The sequence below is a fragment of the Lissotriton vulgaris genome, chromosome 12 (assembly GCF_964263255.1).
Source record: "Lissotriton vulgaris chromosome 12, aLisVul1.2, whole genome shotgun sequence".
Lineage (NCBI taxonomy): Eukaryota > Metazoa > Chordata > Amphibia > Caudata > Salamandridae > Lissotriton > Lissotriton vulgaris.
The window spans coordinates 509,525,727-509,545,752 of NC_141700.1; the positions used below are offsets into that span (position 1 = coordinate 509,525,727).

The 20,026-nt window shown below is 42.9% G+C and overlaps 1 protein-coding gene across 2 annotated transcripts in view; it reads right to left on the reverse strand.

Annotated features, from left to right (window-relative positions):
- LOC147677618 (fibulin-7-like) overlaps positions 1–20,026 on the reverse strand; it is a 163,246-nt gene that overhangs the window by 27,290 nt on the left and 115,930 nt on the right. For both annotated transcript variants that reach the window (XM_086945271.1, XM_086945272.1), the window contains 2 exons: positions 407–544; positions 183–321 (listed from right to left, as the gene is read on the reverse strand). In XM_086945271.1, coding sequence (XP_086801397.1) covers positions 183–321; positions 407–544 — 277 coding nt within the window. The remainder of the gene's footprint in view (positions 1–182; positions 322–406; positions 545–20,026) is intronic.

Genomic DNA, 20,026 nt, shown 5'->3' on the forward strand with positions numbered 1-20,026 from the left:
CAGACTATTCTTCTCAGTTGTGTATCATTCAGAGAAGAAACATCCAAGGCATTGCTCAAATAGTACAGTCAATTTATAATACAATTTAGAAAGATGGAATCAAGGCTCTTGGTGCACTTAACAAATGGATAGGAGACCCCCAATTCCCAGTGTTTTTCTTCTATCTTTGGAGACACACTTACTAGCTAGATGTCTTGACATAGCTGGTGTTCAAGCGAGGCTTTGGGCACTCCGGCCGCACACACTGGAATCCCCCGTAGACATTGATGCACATATCGCTCAGGCTGCAGTTGTGCTCATTATTGGCACATTCATCAATATCTGTAAAAACAGAGTAACACGCTACAGGCGGTCTGTATGCACAGGAAAGATCCATGACACACCATCTACCAAAGACAGGACTTACCCTCACAACTGTTGATGTCTGTGTTGAGGAGGTATCCCGAGGGGCAGGCACAGCGATATGAGCCAGGAGTGTTGATGCACTCATAGATACATATACGGTTCTGGCGATTGATCTGGAATAGCTCACACTCGTCAACATCTAGAAAAAGGTGAAGCCATCTCAGTTACTGTTTGTAAGCAAGTTTAAGGCGCACTGAAGCTGCTTGTCAAGCAGAGGTGTGATGGCCAGTGCTGAATTAGACAGTATGATAGTGACACATGGAATCAACCTCAGCCACTTTAAGTAGTCCCTCTTGGCCACATTCCAATATATCTACCACATTCGCGCAACTACTGGCAAGGACCAACCACATGCAAATCAGTACTGGTCCTTCCCAAAAGAGACAGCCCAGTTCTTACTACATTTGCTTGACACAAACATAAACGTAAGGTTCAGAACAAAAAATAGTAACTCACCATTAGAGCAACAACACTAAGCTGAAACAATCCAACGCCATTTCGAGTTTTGTTGGATATCAAACAAATACAAGAAATTACCATCCAATATATTATTTTATTGCAAGATGAAGCAATGCAGGCTTAAACATGTAATACAAAGGTTCCAAAAGGATTACATATGTTTCTTGATTTTAGCTTTTTTGTGTGAACACTGACAGGACTCTAAAACGGCACAAGACATAAAAGAAATACAGGACTGATTCAGTCATTCAGTCACTTGGTCTTTTACTTTTCAGTGTTCATATTACTTTGTTTACCCTCACTGCCAGAATATCATCACTTGGGCGTAGTCTACAGTACCTGCCAGCACAAATCAAACGCTCATGAAGGATCACATGGTTTTACAGCATATCCACCCTTATATTGATTACAACTTGATTATCATGAATCTGTACTGTTAATTGGCACATTGTGGGGTCCGTGTGGTGGCTTAGGTCACGCTTTGTATGTAATATTGGAATGTGGAAGGGGGTTGGGTTCTCTGGTCGGCAGTTACGGCTGGAGGCTCAGGGCTGCTGTACATATGGAATAAACTTCTGTTTTCCTACCAGTGTTGGCTTTTTTTCTCTGGCGACGAGTGGCAGCACTGTGGAACCCACGGAGCGGAAGCCTCCCGGACAGTGGTCGTGGTCCTGGACGCCCGTGTTGTTGGCATGTCCTGAATTTGGCACTCTCATTTCCAGTCGGCGTCTACGTCTGAAGCGAATGTATGGTGGTTCTTGGTTCCCGGGTCCCTTGGTATTGGTGCGCCATTGATCCCGTGCAGATTTACAGAGGTTTTGGGTCAGTAACACCCTCATCAACATCAGCCCTCCCCCTACATTTTGGTTTGGTGCAACGGCTAAAGTATTACGAACATCGCGTTGAAGTTGCACGCCGACGTCCAGTGCCATCTTAGTAAGGATTAACGTACGCCCCATCATTTGCCTGTCTGGATGCACGGTGACAGGCTCTCCTCTTCTCTTAAATGCGGGGGCACAGAAGGAACTACTCACAAGTGGAAGCATCCTGTCTGTATGCCTACATTCCGGCTCAAAGTGAAACAAACGATGACAAGCACACCCTGAATACAGTAATTTTTGTTTGTTAACAACAGAGTTAAGGGTAATTTTGCCTGCATTTTTACCCTCATTGGAACAAATGGTGACAGGCACACCTGGTATTCCGCAACTTTCGGGGTGATTTGGGGTTTTACGCCATAGTGTCATTTCAGCATTCCTAGTAGCTACTGTTTAGGCAACCACGGAAAAGATTTCGCCACCTCCAGAATTTTTGAGTGTCCCAGGGAAATGTGATTGCGGTACTAATTATATCCCATTTTTAAGATATCCTGACTGCGAATTTCTTCATAATTGATGTATTTATCCTTGCTTATTGAGAGGTATATTTGTGCGGGTCTGTATGGGACAGATGAGTTTGTGGTAGCGGAGACCCATAGATGTTTTTAGGGGCTAAGTAATCTGTATATTTTTTATACCTGTTAATGTGTTCTTTTAGTATTGCTATTTTTAACTTGTTTTGAACTTTTATGATCTTTGTTTTAGTTGGATCGAATAAAGTAAATTGATGATGAAGATGAGTGTCCCAGGCACCCCAATATTAAGTTGGGAAGGGTGGTATGAGGCATTTGAGGCCTATTTGGAGTCCATTGATGAGGATACGTTTACATCAAAGAAGAAAAAATCTCTGTTGGTATATAATTTAGGTGCTGAAGGCAGGAGTATCCTCAAGACATTGCCTGCTGAGATCGTACTGATGCGTGCAGGCACTTGTGAAGATTTAGATGGTTATATGGTTGATTAGTATGGTTTAGTAGTGCTCACTCTGAATAAGCGATTTAACCTCAGGCAGAATGTGGTGTTGGAATGACACACATTTTTGCAATGTTACCAAGCTCCAGGTGAACCTGGTGATGATTTTGTAGCCGTGTTACCCACCTATTGTGACCTCAAGGATGAAATTATAAGCGATCAACTAAGTGAAAAAACTAACAACAAAAAGATTCAAGAGAGATTATTGTCCATCGAAGATCCTAGTCTGGAAGTAGCATTGACCATTGCTAGGAGTATTGAGCACTCTCAACACTGTATGAGGTAGATGGATGGAAGCATGTCTACACATGAAGTGAACGCCATGACAATAAAATGTAGATAAAGGGAACGGGAACATTTTCAAAAAACCTTTTTTAGCCAATCCCCGGTCAAATGTTAAAATATCTAATGAGAGTGTGGAAGTAGTGTGTTTCCACTGTGGTAGCCGAACGCATGTGAGCACCGCCAGACATTGTCAAGCTTCAAATGTTGTGTGTTTCAAGTGTGGCATACGGGGCCATTTCGCAAGTGTGCTTAAGTCATCCAAGAGTCGAAGAGGACGAGGCTACACTGTCATTAAATTCATTGAAGATGGTGGTCAATCTAATGAAGATGTGAGTGTGATTCTAATGTTTTCTTCTTCATCATTGCATGTTGAGAATATATTGTCACATGCATCACGTTGTCAGAAGGAAACCTCTCATATGTGAGATTGTTATAAATGATGTTTAAGTATCAGTAATGACTGATTGAGGTTTGCCGTTCATGTTGATTGGTGAATCTAATTTCGCCAGAATGAACATTCCTCGTTTGAGTGAATCTCATGTGAAAATGTTTGCGTATGGGGGAACAAAGGTGGACGTTTTAGGTCAAGTTGAAGCTACATTGGGATTTGATAGCAAGACATCCACTGACACGGTATTTGTAGCCACGGGTGGGTGTAATTTATTGGGATGGAATGAGCAGTGAATTTTGGACATAATTTTGGACCTCAACCATCCTGATTTGGTCTTATCCAGACAACTGTTATTGGAGGTATGTAACAAAGCGGTGTGCAATGTATATGAATGTAAGTGGTTGGTGAAGTATCCTGGCATTTTCACTGATTCTCTTGGCAAGCTCAAAGGGTTTAAACATCAAATCATTTTAAAGGATAGTGCAGTACCCAAGGTACACAAAGTGAGGCGCATTCCCCTCAACATGAGGCATGAGCTTAAATTTGAGTTGGATAAGTAGTGCAAACTAGGCATCATTAAACCAATCGAAGGGTCTGAAGGGTTACCTCCGGTCGTTTTAGCGCGCAAATCTGACAAATCTTTGAGATTGTGTGTGGACTTGCGCAACCTGATTGCTAATATTTGGGTTGATCAGCAACCTCTGCCTAATATCAATGAATTGTTGTCCACAATAAAGGGTGGTGTGGTATTTACAACTTTGGATATGTCGGCAGCATACCATCAGGTGGAGTTATGTGAGGAGTCGAGACATTTGACTTCTTTGTTACTCCTGAAGGTGCTTTTCGTTATAGACAGATGCCGTTTAGCTTAGCCTCTGCATCGTTTATCTTCCAAAGGCTCATGAACAATTAGTTCAAGGGCATAAGTGGAGTGCTTTCCTTCCAAGACAATATTTTGATTTATGGAAGTAATAACAGTGAACATGATGATAGATTAGAGAAAGTGTTGGAAGTTTTGAATGCTTCTGTAGTGTAGTTCCTATATCCCTGAGCATTGGAATAATATACGCTATAGTTTTGACATAGGACTGAGGTCAGTATGTCTCTATCGAGTACATTAAACTCAATTACTTGTGTGTGCCAGCTAACTCAGAGGTCACTAGAAACTTCTCGAATGAACAAGAATGGATTAGTTTCTGACAACCGCATAAACATGACAACTTTGTTTCCCCTAGAATTGGAACTGTTCTCAGATTCGATAAGTTTCACTCAGTCAATAGTGCATGCTTCGCTTCTACAGAGTTACACAGAAATAGATGGACGGGTGTTTCAATAAAAAGGGTTTATTGAACAGTCTTATTTCTCGTGCAAGAGATATAAACTGCTACAATCGTAAGGCAGAATGCGAAGTATAATACATACAGCGTTAGCAGTAGGATAAAATAATATTGCAATAGTATGGTTTGTACCTATGACATATATTCATAAATACATACATAAATAACACAGGCTAAAATGTGAATACTCGTCTGGTGCTTCTAGCCAGTTCTACCCCAATGTACATAACCTAAGTGTAGTACGAGGTAAGAAGTAGGTGCTGTTTTTCTATAGTCTAGTTTAGCTATAGTTAGTATTGCCAAGAGTCCCTCTAGGTTCTAGTCTGCTTCATACCTTAGAATAAGAGAGTTTTGGAATCTCTTTCCGGGTCTCGATCTCTAACACCCCGCAAGGGGAGTCCGAAACACTGGAGCTGGATTCTCTGCGAGGAGGATGACAGCAACTGGTCAGTGCGTCAGGCGGGGACTCAAATTCCTTCCGATCTTGCCGTGGCGAACAGTATCGAGCTGTGCAGCCGAGCCCTGGTTTGCCATGGCAAGTGAAGTTATATCTATACCTAGAAGGTGTTTAGGAATGCCAGTATTGACGTAAAAGTCGGGCAGAGGAACGTCATGAATAAACCCCTAAGGAATAGATGTTTATGCATAATAAATGTGTTCTTGGAGAAATCAATAATTCAAGCAGGGGAAGTCCTAAAGGCTTAAGAGTCTGGTTTTCCAAGAACTCATTGTGACGTGGATGGACGGATGTAGGTGACCATGCCTCTATTTGGTTAGCATGAGCAATGCCTAAATAAGGGCTGGATTACTATGCCTAAATAAGGGCAATGTGAATTGTGCCTATATGAGGGCATAAATCGGGAAACCTATATACGATATCTAAATCGACACACAACACTTCTGGTTCGACTTTGAAGAAAGAGAAATGTACCTTTTGCTTTGATGGGTTGGACTATCTTTGCCATCATGTTTTAAGTAAAGGAATCAAGCCCAAATAAACTGTTAAGGGCTATTGAGGATGCATCTGTGCCTAGTGGTAAGGATCAACTTAGGTCGTTTCTAGGTTTGATCGAATACTATGGCAAGTTTGTGAGCAACATTTATAGAAAAATTGCGTGTTTGTGGCAACTTTTGAAGAAAGGTGTGTCAGAATGTTTTTGAATTGATAAAGAATGAGATTGTGACTGCTTAACCCCTCAAACTATTCAACACCCACAACACATGCAATATCACTACCGATGCCAGCAACCATGGGTTGTGTGCTGTTTTGATGCAGAAAAAATATTATTGCAAAAAGGAGATTATAGCTTTCGCTTCTAGGATGCTTTGTGGTGCTGAACCACCAAATTCCACGATCGAAAAAGAAGCTTTGGGTTTGTGGTGGGGGGTTCATTCTTTAGGAATTTGGTGTGGAGCAGTCAGTTCATTCTATGTACTGATCACAAGTCATTGGCTGAGCTTTTCAAAACTGGCAGTGGTGAAAGGGCAACTCCTTGCATTGCAAAGTGGCAATATCGCATGTAGGAGTATCAATATGACTTGCAATTTGTTACTGGCATCCAGAATTTCGCGGCGGATTGTTTGTCACGTCTGCCAATCAAAGAAGATATTGAGGAGAGTGAGGATGGTGAGGATTATTTGGAATTGGTGTGTTCTGTGAATGCTATTACTGGTGGTGTGTTGTCTGAAGAGGAATGGCATGCTGTTACTGACATAGATAAAGTATTTTGCAGAAAGTGATTATGTATGTGGTAGGGCAGGGGCCATAATCCTGTGCCAAGGAACATGCGCTAATCCCATTTTGGAGATCTTCTCATGAGTTGACTTTGGTTGGCGATGTCCTGTTTAGGTGTGACAGATTGGTTGTACCTATTGAGGTCTAGATTTTTGGAATTTGCCCATGTGGGGCACATGAATATGTGAGCAATGAGAAGGAGAGTTTGTGAAGATTTTTGGTGGCCTGGGATTGACAAGGATGTGGAACATTAAGTGAGGGAATGTAGTGCGTGCATTTTGAGTGATAAGTCATAGATTGTTGTGCTAATACCAGTTCAGGCTGTAGACCGCAATGGTGTGCCCTGGCATAAGTGAGCTTTCCATATATCCAGTCCATTCGGAGTTCTTGGGAGTTGCCCTAAGTATGTGTTGGTGCTGGTAGACTACATGTCCAAGTGGACTGATTTGAAATGTGTCAATAGTGTGAGTTCAAGTGTAATCATTAATTTCGTTCAGGAGGGATTTGTCAGGGAGGGGTTTTCCCTGAAGAATTGGTGACTGATAAAGGTGTTCAATTGGTTTCCAAAGAGATGGATTAGTTTCTCAAATCTAATGCCATCAAACACATAAAAACATTGTTGTACCATCCTTGCAACAATGGTCTGGTGGAAAGGGTGAACCGTGTAATCAAAGATCAACTGCAGCTAGCGTTAATAAATGGGTTGGATTGAAAGGAAGTTATTTGTGACATGTTATGGGCTATAAGAACAACTCCTCGTGTCAGTACGGGTATGTCTCCATTTTCATTGTTAAGTGGCATGGTGGCAGGTACTCAGTTCAACAGGGAATGGACGGGAAGAAACTTGATTGTGTGAAGGTAGGAAAAGTGTTGGATGTGTGAAAGCATGTACAGGAAAAATATTACACTAAAGGTAATGGTCGTGAAAGAGACATTGACATGAGCGTTGGTGATCTGGTCAGAGTTGTCATTCCTCGTCATGTGAAGAAGGGCCAATCTAAGTTCTCTTCACCCATGGTGGTGAGGCAAGTCAAGGATTGCGTGGTGGTGTTAGAGAATGGTAAAGTGTGGAGAAACACTATGATTGTGGTGGTACCCTGTTCTAAGGTCGATTTTGTGTGTAAGAAAATGGGTGTGCAGGTGTCGGAGGAGGGTAGGTGCAGGGATATGGGTGTAATCGCATTAGCACTCCTCAAAAGAAGCGTGTACCCAAGAGATTTGACGAATGTTATGTTCTAATGCTGTGTACTTACTGTTGTGTTCATGCATTTTGTATCTTGTTTTAGTGATTTGGTTCCTCATTCTGTGGACACCCCATACCTTCTATGCCTTATACTTGTGTATGATGTTAGATTTATTATAAGAAAGGGGTTTTGTGTTTTTTCTTTATTGTAAGGAAAGGGGATATGTGGGGTCTGTGCGGTGTCTTAGCTTGCGCTTTGCATGTATTATTGGAATTAGGCAGGGGGCTAGGTTCTCCGGGCGGCTGGAGGCTCGGTGCTGCTGTACATATGGAATAAACTTCTATTTTACTACCAGTATTGGCTTCCTGTCACACATCTCCCATTCCCATGCTCTGTTTAACAACTGCCCATCTGCCGTAGGGCTGTTGCCCATAATGTGTCAGCGTGGTCTGCCCTACTAAGCAAGAGCCTCCGATTGTGTATTTTCTTGACTCTCGTGTTGCTGAGCAGGGAAATTCAACGATGGCCCCCATGGGCATGGCGAATAATCCCGGCGTATCAAGGCCATTATTTTTTCAGTCCCTCTGGACACACTTGATATGGTATCTAGCTCTATTGGCTAGACCATTTCATCCTGACTCTGAAACCATTTGAATAATCTTCGTTTGCTATATTCTTTGGAAGACATTGTCTATGTCTTTTAAATCTGTAGTCAAGTCCTAGGCCTAAAGTGGGATGTGGTAAAACTAGTGACTGCTGTGGGTGGCAATAGTCCTGTAAGTAGCCCTACTAAGTTAAATATTGACTGCAGCTGTTACATTCAGAGATACTGATCTCTACAGTGTAAGTACCTTTGAGACTCCACAATGGGTGCTAGTCCAATAGTGTATGTGACCTACTGCACAGAACAAATCACAACCAACTGAGTCCAAAATTGGGTGCAGGACTCCAGAGCATTGGACTGTGTCTTAACTCGACACGAGTAATCAAACCCCTGGTCACCAGTTACTTTGTCACCCGATCTTATGTATTTATTTATTTATTTTTAGCATTTGTAGAGCGCACTGCAACCCTACGGGCATTCTGGCGCTAAGACAAAAAAGGAGAGAGCTGGACAGAGGAAGAAGAAAGAAAAAAGCAGCTAATATGAGAAATCATGTAACTGAGCCAGGGATCAAACTTTAGGGAAAAGCCACGTCTTGATTCTCTTACGAAACAGCATTAGATTCTGTGTGCCCCTGATTTCCAGGGGAAGGCGGTTCCAGAGGCAGGGTTACTTTCTTTATCCTGGCAAGGCTGGCAGTGGATGAGCGAAGGTTACGTATAGGTTCATACCATTGGAGCCTGTCTTGAAGCAGTTTTGGTCCTGTCCATGAAGTGCTTTGAACATTATACATTAGGATTTAAACAAAATCCTTTGAGTAACTGGGAGCCAGTGCAGTTCCACCAATGCTTGTGTCGTCGACGAGCGGCGTGCTCGAGGCAGAGCCAGCTTTTCTGCTGCCGGCTGGATGCTCTGGAGTCTGGCAATCAGATATTCAGGAGACTCTAAGAGCAGGGCATTACAATAATCCGGGCGGCTTAGTATAATGCTTCTGACTACCATGGTTCTAACCTGAACTGGCAGCAATGGTAGCACTTTCCGAAGTCCTCGGATGAGAGTGTAACAACCTCCCACCAGTTTGTTAAAGTGCCAAAGGGCCATCTGTGGTTATTGGCCAAAAGTCAGTTGGCAATCCTCGTGGGATCCTTCCCACCGTACAGTGTAAAATTTCTGTTTTCTCGCTATTGAATTGAAGCAAGTTGTTCTATATCCATTTCACCATTTCAAGCATACAAGCGTGAAACCTTTCCAGGGGATCAGCCTGATCGCCGTCCAGGGACTCCATGAACTGGGTGTCTTCAGCGTAGGTGACCACGCTGATGTTATACGTTTTTATAATCTCCAGCAGTGGTCGCATATATGCGTTAAACAACATAGGGCTTATTGATGACCCCTGAGGTACCCCATGTTCATTTTTCACAAACTCCGATTGATACGGAGGGAGCGCTACGGCTTGCCATCTATCCAATAGGTAAGAGTGCATCCATCTCAATACCCCACCTGTCACTCCTAGGATTTCCAGCCTCGAGAGAAGTATATCATGGTTGACCGTGTCGAATGTGGCAGACAGGTCTAGCAGTATTAAAGTTGCCGATTGACCCCTGTCCGCCCGCATTCGAAGGTTGTCTAAGACGGTCACCAAGGCTGTCTCCGTTCCGTGACCAGGTCTGAACCCGAATTGCTCCTCTTCCAGTTTGTTGTTTGTCTCCAGAAAGAGGGACAACGCCCTACTAACTAGACATTCCAAGATCTTAACCGGGTATGGTAAGAGGGAAATAGGTCTATAGTTCTTCTGGCAGCCTGGGTCCAGTGAGGATTTTTTCAATAGCGGCGTGATAATGGCCTGCTTCCAGCTAAGTGGCACTACTCTGCTGTTAAGGGATTGGTAGCACAGCTGATATAAGATAGGAAAGATCTCTAATTTGAGTTCCTCCATTATCTTGTGGGGGATAGGCTCCAAAGGTGACCCGGAGGAGATTCCTAGGGCTACTCGGGCAAACTCCTCTTCCGACTGTATCTTGAAACCATCCATGATGACCTTAGGTACAGCAAGTTAGAATCACTATCCCAATTAAGGTTGTTCTCAAAAGTCTTCTCCTTTTCCTGCTCTGGAGGACCAGATGGGGTCACATCTTTCAGGCCTTCCACGATCTTCTGGATAGCACGTCTTTGCGGAGGGTTCTTGATTGGGTTGGTGGACGTTTGGACATAGTGAAATCTTCTAGGAAACATTATTTTCATTGTGTACTTGAAATGCTGTAGGTGTGGATTCAGCCCAACGAGTCATCAAGTATGGTACCCAGTGAAGAGAACAGTAACATATTTGGGTGCACAGTCATTACATCTGAATCTCATGCACAACTCTGAATCTCTTGCAGGATAACGCCCGTACAAGAATCAATACATACCGAAGTCTGAAGATCACAGAATCAATCCAAACACAGTGACTCAGGTTAACTATGGTCATATGACCAATGTTGTAGAAAATGAGGCATGTACAACAGAGGGGCTATACAAATATTTCAAGTTGTATCTGAACCCAAGAAAATGCTAGCCTCCTTGTGTTTCTGCATCTTACGCCTAACTGTTCTATTAGTATATCTGCCGATAAAATAGTTGTAGTCTTAAATATGACTGCATTTGAGTTTCCCATACTGACCATGTCCTTGAGTAAACCTTAACTACTCAGCCTCACTGCCTAGAGAGTCAAGTATCCAAAGGTTCTAACTTGGCTATCGAGTTAGAGTTCAACAGTATTATGGCCTTGTGCCATCCATTCGTAATGACAGCACCCCCTAAGTATACTGCCCAATAAGTATTGACTGCCTAAGGACCCAAAGAAAGGGCTTCACAATGATGATCACAACATTCCAGAGTTTAGGTGACACTAAACACCACTTTAATAAGAAGCCAGTTTATCACCAGGAGGAACTAGTTAAGGTGACAGATAATATAAGGCAAAATCAAAGGGGGTGATAGACGGAGTGTTGAACATTGCAGGCACTCCCCCCCAGTCAACTGATCTAGGTTTAATCCATCATCATTCTTTAGCTCACTCCGCCACCCCACTTCAGACATAGCCATATGCAAATCAATCTGACTCTGTGCCTCATGGGAACAGTCCAGCCCGAACTGCCAAGCCATGTCTTCCCTTGACCGGAAACGAGCATCCTGGGAACGGTTTCTGGCTAATCAGCCATCATCAGCCAGGCTAGCTTGAATCCAGCTGCAAAGTGAGCAAGGGATCCAAGTCTAGGCACATCCTGCCAACTTAGGGCGAACAAAGCAAAACCAAAGGGGATGATGGACGGAGTGTTGAACATTGCAAGCACTAACCCCCGGTCAACTGACCTGGTTTTAATCCATCATCATTCTTTAGCTCACTCCGCCACCCCAGTTCAGACATAGCCATATGCAAATCAGTCTGACCCTGTGCCTCATGGGAACAGTCCAGCCCGAACTACCAAGCCGTGTCTTCCCTGGACCAAAAACAAGCATCCTGGGACCGGTTTCTGGCTAATCAGCCGTCATCAGCCAGGCTAGCTTGAATCCAGCTACAAAGTGAGCAAGGGACCCACGTCTGGGCATACCCTGCCAACTTAGGGCGAACAAAGCAAAACCAAAGGGGATGATGGTCGGAGTGTTGAACATTGCAAGCACTAACCCCCAAGTCAACTGATCTGGGTTTAATCCATCATCATTCTTTAGCTCACTCCGCCACCCCAGTTCAGACATGGCCATATGCAAATCATTCTGACCCTGTGCCTCATGGGAACAGTCCAGCCCGAACTGCCAAGCCATGTCTTCCCTGGACCGGAAACAAGCATCCTGGGACCGGTTTCTGGCTAATCCGCCGTCATCAGCCAGGCTAGCTTGAATCCAGCTGCAAAGTGAGCAAGGGACCCACGTCTGGGCATCTCTCTTGCGTCCACACCATCATGGTGTAGACGCATGCTGCAATTCGGGACTCTGTGATGGGACTAAGCCAGAAGCATAGAAAGGATTAATTAACAGTCTTGAAGAAGCATTGGATATATAAATAAAAGAAAAATAAAGGAGAGCAACCCAAGAAAAACGTTAGAAGGAAGAGTAAGCATAAAAGCAAAGGAGGAAATATTTGAAAAAGAGAGAACAGCTAGTGGAAACCTATAAAAAAAAGAAATATAACTTGTGTCGACCACGTGTCTTAGTTTTGACACGTCTGTAAAAAGTCAGTAATAGCAGACAGTCGTGAAGAGAATATGAAAACCCCTAAACAGATCGCTTGGATGTGAGAACAGAAAGGCGTAGATTAAAAGGAATACTCCTGGGTATAGAGACTCCTATGCAATACTCTGACGGGTCCTGAAGAAGGTGGTTTCTCCTATCGTTTATCCCATGAAACGCGTTGACCAAGTCTATTACTTAATCCTACGGAACGTAGTGAATAAATTGTGATCAATAGATAAACAACTGAAACGTGTTAACTCGTGCAGATGGAGTGTGTTGTGTGAAAAGTGTGTATGCAGTGTGTATGTATGATGTCGGTTCCATGTTTTCTCTACCCAGGCATGTATGAAATTCAGTTGTAATTTATTGTGTAAATATTTATTTGTACTATTGTAATTTTGTGATAGAACTGTGTTTATCTTTGAACTTTTTACTCACGAAAGAAAGAAGTGAAAAAAGAAAGTAAAAAAGAAAAAAAATCATCATTAATGACTAAATATGACTAAATAAAGTGAAATAAGAAAGTAAAAGAAACAAATGGTCTTTGGTATTTGTCAGTACCCTTGGTGGAATCTGTAATACGGATCCTTAAAAAGTAAATGGGTTGTGAGGGAGAGTTCTTATAATACAGACTGGCTGTACCGGACATCAGGCGTTTCCTGGGGAGACTGGAAGGGTTAGAGGCTGGTTTTGTAACTGCAAGGCCGGTTTTGTTATTGGGAGGCCAGTTTTGCACTGTCGGCCCTTAGTAAAAAAATCAGCAGACCAACAAAACAAAAACAGCACTCACTTTCGTTTCCAGGCTCCCTGTGTTTTTAAAGCAGTGGCTGCAGAGTTCTTTGTATATCATTATCAAGCAACAATAAGCATGTCATGATATCTCAGGAGATTAATCTTCCAGCTGGAGTAGTGTACCACATGAATAGGACACTTTACAACGCCGGCGAATACAGTGCATGCCATTACAAAGTGGTCATTACAACTACCGCGTTGTTACATTGCATACCGTTACAATGTTAGTCGTTACAACGACTTCCTGTAGGGGGCGAGATGGATTTTGGATAGTATAATTTACTGTTCCAACTCCAGTTTGTGCAACAGTAGGGAAGGTGTTGGATTTTAAATCCAACACCTTCTACCCCCTACAGCAAGTCGTTGTAAGGACTTGCGTTGTAATGGTTTGCGATATAACAACGCAGTCTTTGTAATGGCATGCAATGTATTGCATGCATTGTAAATGATGTTTCCTGTACCACAAAGTTCACATAAATGTAGTTTATGAGCAAAGCTCTGTGGGTTACTGCTTTTGTCACCAAGATCCTTTTGTTACTGTGCAGTTTTTAAGTGGCACTAGTAATCCAGTACAGTTAACTATGAACTGCCATCAAAGAGCTGCATACAACCTACATGGGACAGGTTAGAAAGTTATGCTTTTTCCAGTCTTTCATTATCCTAATGTTGCTAAAAAGTGTGTGAGTGTAGAAATACATTTGTATTAGTAAATGTAACCCTAATCACTGTGTTAAGTTTTGAATACCTAGTTTGTGCGTCTCTAGCCCAAGCACTCTTAAAAAATGCCTACACCTCGTAGTGCCCCTTGGTCTTATGTAAAGTTTTCTGTACATTGACTTACACATATATTATTCATGGTCTCTCAGTGTGTTTAATGTAAAGTGCTCTGACACCATAATCTGTTATGAGAATCGCTATACAACAAATGAAATACATGAGAGAGGAGCTAGGGAAAGATGAGGGGCACTGTTGTAGGGTGATAGTGAAGGAACCATTGAAGGGTCCCAATAAAGACTGTTGTATCCTTGTGCACTGTAAGTCTTTCATTTACTGTGCTTTAAAAGCGAATACAATTGAATATATATTGAATTGAAAAATGTGTTGTAGAATGCACCATTTTTGCCATTTCCCCCCAAATTTTCTTGGGGGGGAGAATCCTCCAAACCCTACTTGTAGTGGTCGGGGTCGCTCACTACGCAACCTAGGGGGGGGGCTGGTCTGACAACTGCTTCGGATTTCCAGTCCGACCCTGCTTCTAAATCATTAGCAAGTCCTATTCGGTTATGGCTGATTTCTGTCTAGAGAGGCATAGCGGGCATAAAAATGAACAACTGGAATACATCCGACTAATAAGCAGTGGTTGAGATTATTTTAAGCATTCCGCCCATCACATTCGTTTTTCTTAGTAAATGGAATTAATGGCAACCGATTTGTAGTCCTGAAAAAGAGACCTTTTACAAGCATTGCTAAGGAGAGACATTTCACTGGCTCTCTCTAGTAAAAGTCATCATAGCAGGAATTATGTGTGGGTCATCAATCAGGGATCTGTATTTGATAGGGTGAGATTTACTGATGCTTGGTGAATAGTTAGGTCCATTGGGACCCCGTGTGTATGCTGTACAATGTGGTGATATTCATTAGGGTGATGTTGGACATGTCTGCTTCTATTTTCTACTTAAGATCCTCAGCCCTCACCAGCATAACCCTAATTTTAAGAACGATTTTCAATTACATGTGCTTAAAATGACAAATGTTTTACAGGCTGTCCTGAATTGGCACTTATAAAATATTGCAATACTTTTATGTTGTCCCAGGCAAGTATGACTTTTTCAGTGAGAATGGGATCTGCTCCCGACCTCTCTGGGGTACATAGAAATAACAGCACTCTCAGTTGCTTCTCCACAATCGGCAATGAGATTTTCCATGATCTGCTAGTGAAAGTTAAATCAGGTCTGACTGTTGCCCCTCTCATATACTCAAGGACTGTCTCACAGTTCATTCTGGCCCTGCACTTGCCTTATTGAATGAATCTATTACATCTGGCATAGTCCTGTTCGCTTTTAAGAAAGCAGTAGTGGTACCCCTCCTGAAAAAAGCTGATCCCGCGCTTCTATCTAACTATCGCCCAATTTCCCTCCTCCCTTTCTTGGAAAAGGTTCTAGAGGGCCATTTAGCCAAAAGTCTTTCCAACTTTTTAGAACAGTCAAAATATCTGGATCCTCCTCAGGCTGGCTTCCAGCCAGCTCACTCTACCGAATCCGTGTTCCTTGCGGCCATGGACACTCTCCGGGACAACGCAGATGGAGGCTCCCCGCATGCACTAGTTCTGCTGGATCTCCCTGCAGCTTTTGACACGGTCGACCATACTATCTTGGCAGACCGTGTCAGACAGGCTGGTGTCCAAGGGGCGGCAGCTCGCTGGCTCACTTCTTTCTTAGAGGATCGCTCACAGGCTGTCTGTCAGGGGCATTTTCTGGCACCTCAACGCAAGACCATCTGTGGGGTCCCACAGGCCTTGGCCCTTTCCCCACACCTGCTTAATCTTTATATGGCGCCCCTGATCCAGTCTCGCATAGCTCTGTCACCGATTTCCAGGACCCCATGTTATACATCCAAAGCTGGATGGATCACAACCATCTTAAATTAAATCCTGGTAAGACAGAGATCGTCCTTACCGGGGACAGCCATAAACACTGGGGCCCACATTACTGGCCACCTGAGCTTGGATCCTCTCCCCTTCCTTCTACATCGGCTAAAACCTTAGGAGTATCTCTTGACAGCGACCTCTCATTGAAAAACCAGGTTGGCTCGATTGTGTCCAAGTGTTTTTTTAAAATGAGTAAAATTAGGAAAATACACTGCTTTCTTACTCAGGATGCTCTGATTCAGGTCATAATAGCTACTGTCTTATCTCACTTGGATTATGCCAACTCTGTGTATTTAGGCATGCCACACTACCTGCTTATCGATTGCAGATAGTCCAGAACCATGCAGCCCGACTGGTCTTTTGACAACCTAAATGGCAATCAGCAACCCCTCTGTTGAAGAAACTACATTGGCTACCCATTTCCCAGCGCTGTGTTTTTAAAACAGGGTGCTTTATTTTTAAATCCCTGCATGGCATTAGCCCGGTGTTTATCAACAGTATGATACTCAGGCACACCCGTTTACGCAATTAATGGTCTGCCTATCTTTCACTTCTTTCCCTTCCGGCGTTTAAACGGGTCCGTCAAGGTGGCCGCAGATTTGCCACCCTTGCCCCCAAACTGTGGAACTCCCTCCTGCTGGAAATACGGTCTTGCACAGATCTCTTGCAATTTAGGAAATCCCTGAAAACCTGGCTATTTGCACAGGGCTAGCTTTCATGTTCCTCTCTGACAGCTTTCGGAGCCTTTAGCGCCATGAAGCCACCTGGCGTACACGCGCTCTATAAATTAACATTAACATATGCACCCCCCAAAAAAACCTTGTTACAAAAAGTTTTCACACCAAAGTAATTTTCATTGTGATTTCTCTAAAAATTGGCTAATTAATATAGGTTGTAAGGGCAGTTGAAATAATCTGGTAATGCATGCTTACATTTTATTCTATATGTTTAAGAATCTATGACTGATCGTTCCTTGCTTCTACCCTCCATCTATCTACTTTATTCATGTATATAATGAAGCGGACCATAATTGGAACCATAAGGTATCAGTGCTCTCAAAGTATTTCCCCATAGTCTCGACTAATATAGAAAAAGCAGAGAAACGCTAACATCCAAGATCAAATAGAACACAGATTTATAGAACAATATGTCTTCTTGATAGGTATTAATGCCTGTCAATTTAAGTTACTAGCAAGTCCAGAGAAAACGTGAGTATTTTTACAGAAATCACAGGAGTCAGAATATAGAAAAATGTAATTCCTTAGTCCTTCATTAAGGATGCAACTGATAACATTCCACTATGACACTTTTCAAACATAGGGTCCCTTTCAAGAGATCCTGCTCCCTCTCCCGTTCACTCTGCTCGTAACCTGGGATTTCAGTTTGACGACTCCCTCTCATGCAAAACTCAGGTTAATAAAGTTACTTCTGCCTGCTTCCTGAAGTTGCGCATGATCAAAAAGATACTTCCCTATCTCCCTCTGGACTCCCGTCGAACAGTTACCCATGCTCTCATTACGTCTCACCTGGACTATGCCAACAGTCTTTATGCTGGTGCCCCTCAATATCTGATAGACCGGCTTCAGATTGTCCAGAACGCGGCAGCCAGATTGATTGGTAATATCCCCTACCGTCAGTCAGTCTCCGCCTATCGTAAGAAGCTTCACTGGCTACCGGTGGCCAGCCGTATCCAGTTCAAGATCCTTACCCTTGCCTACCGAGCCATCAATGACCTCGGACCCAATTATTTGAAAAAACGAGTCTCAATATCCCACTCCATCAGATCCCTGAGATCCAACGATCTCCGCCTTCTGATCTCTCCCCGCTTTAGACTCACCAGAATGGGCGGCAGAGGGTTCAGCGTTATCGCGGCAAAATTGTGGAACGCTCTGCCAATCGATCTTAGATTCTGCCCTTCTGAATCCATCTTCCGGGCCAGACTCAAAACTTGGCTCTTTTCTGTACTCTGATTTATTCCTGCTAACTCCCTCCCTGCTCTTTTCTTCTCCTCCGGAGGTTCAGGTTCTAGCGCCGGGACACCCCCTCGGGGGTAGCTGCGCGCTTTACAAACTACATAAATAAATAAATAAATAACATGGCCAACTGACCCCGATAACCGCAGTTCAAGGCCCCAATCACTCTTTATCAGGAAAAACCTAATTTGATAATCGGTCAGACTCATGCTTGCACACCACTGGTATGTAAACCACTACAATACTTTTCTTTGAGCCCAGGTAACACCGGGTAACACCTTCTTACTTTCAGAAGTCAGACAGACTCGAATGAGAAAGCAATGAGTGAAGATAAAGAATCAAGGAAGATGCTTGGTTTGATTGTCCTCTAGGAGCCCTTTGATAGATACGGTTTGGTTTATGTGCAGGTGAGGACCTGGATGATGCTATCACGCTCAAGATCAAAATAAAGGAACACCTGGGAAAGACTAAGCAATCACCTAAGAACAGAAGTTTTAATAACAGATAACTTTATGTAGCTGAAGTTTTCCCGGATCATTTCTCTAGATACAGATACTTTAGAAAGCTGTATTCTAGGCTGTATGACTGTAATATTTGGGAACCACCCTTCACTCGAACTCCTAGCTAGTCAAATCTGTAACCCCTTTCTACAGGAACTTGCTCCAATACAAGATTAGACGTGAAGGATTTGTAGAACTTTAAGGTTTTGCTTCTGTTGCTGGTCAAACACCTTTCTACACAGAAACTGGCAAATCTTTCCAAAAGAGGGACAGGCCCTCGGAAAGAGAGCTGCATCATCAGCTAAAAAGGGTGGTAACCACCAATCCGAACAGAGAGGGAGCATATACGTAAGAAATAGTTAGCCAGCCAGCAAGATCGTGGAGTAAAGAGGAGCAAAAACAGAACCCGCATCTAACTGCAATAAAACTAGAACAATAACTAGTTTGCTCTCAGTTAGGGCTGCAGCCAACCCAAGCAAAATTACTAGACTACAGGGAATGTAAACCACTTAAAAGACTATTTGCTACTGCTATGTCACGTAGCACAGTCCAATGTTTGTATCTCAAGTCCTCTGTTGGTATAAACTTTTCATATAAACAAAAGTTTAAAGAGAGGTTTCTTCTTAAGGGTCACATGCTTGATGATCAGGACATTTAATTGATAAACCTACCTATAACAGCCCAGATTCTTCTGAAAACTAAGAGTGAATTGAAAGAAAACATTATTGCATCTGATTCGTTCGTCATGTGTTGTCTTCAAGACCTTATCATAGATCTTCAGTACAGTCTGTGAAACTGATTGGAGAAACTTCCTGGGCTATTTTTAAAGATCAGAACCAATTTCTGCTTCTAACCATGATTGGGGAAGTTGGTCCTTCATAACAAGCATGTTATTTGATCTTGCAACACTTCACCAGCACTACTTTCTGCCACACAGAGGTGCTGCTGAAGATTCCTGATTCAGTCTGACGCCTGGGGAATATTCCAAAGGTGAGGAATCTGCGGCTAGATACAGTCTCTACCAGAAAGAGTGTTACCGAAGGTAAGTAACTTGTTCTTTGGGATCTAAGACAGTCTTGCACAAAGTTTTCTCCCTGCATTGGGGACTCAATTCTGATCTGCCTTGCCCTGGTCCAAGGTGCTTTAAAATCTGCGTCAGAAGGCACACCCTTAATAGGATGGGCCTTTCAATGCTGTACACTAGCAGCCTTGTGGTAGATGGGTGGCTTGTAAAGGTTTTCTAATGGTGAAGCCATCAGGGCATGAGGATCCACAGTTAGAAACCAAGAACTTTCCCCATCTTAAACTCAGGTGGGAGAACCACAATTTGGTAAAACCGGAGTTTTGCCAATGCCTTATGGATGACCCAGACTCTCTCTGATCCACAAACTCTACTCCTATTTCGAATTTATCTAGAATCAACAGAATTAATTTATTGTGGGGCTCTCCTATTGATATGTATTCCAACAACGCACTGTGACTGCATTGCACTGCAAGCTATTTATTTGGATAATTTAATGATTTTTAAGATGACAGGATGTACTTTGCCTCCCTGTTTATGTATATGATTATAATGTGTAATTTAACTCAATTATTTAATACAACTTTTTGAAAACAAAAAACAAGCCTGAAAACAAACACAGTGACTGCTATAT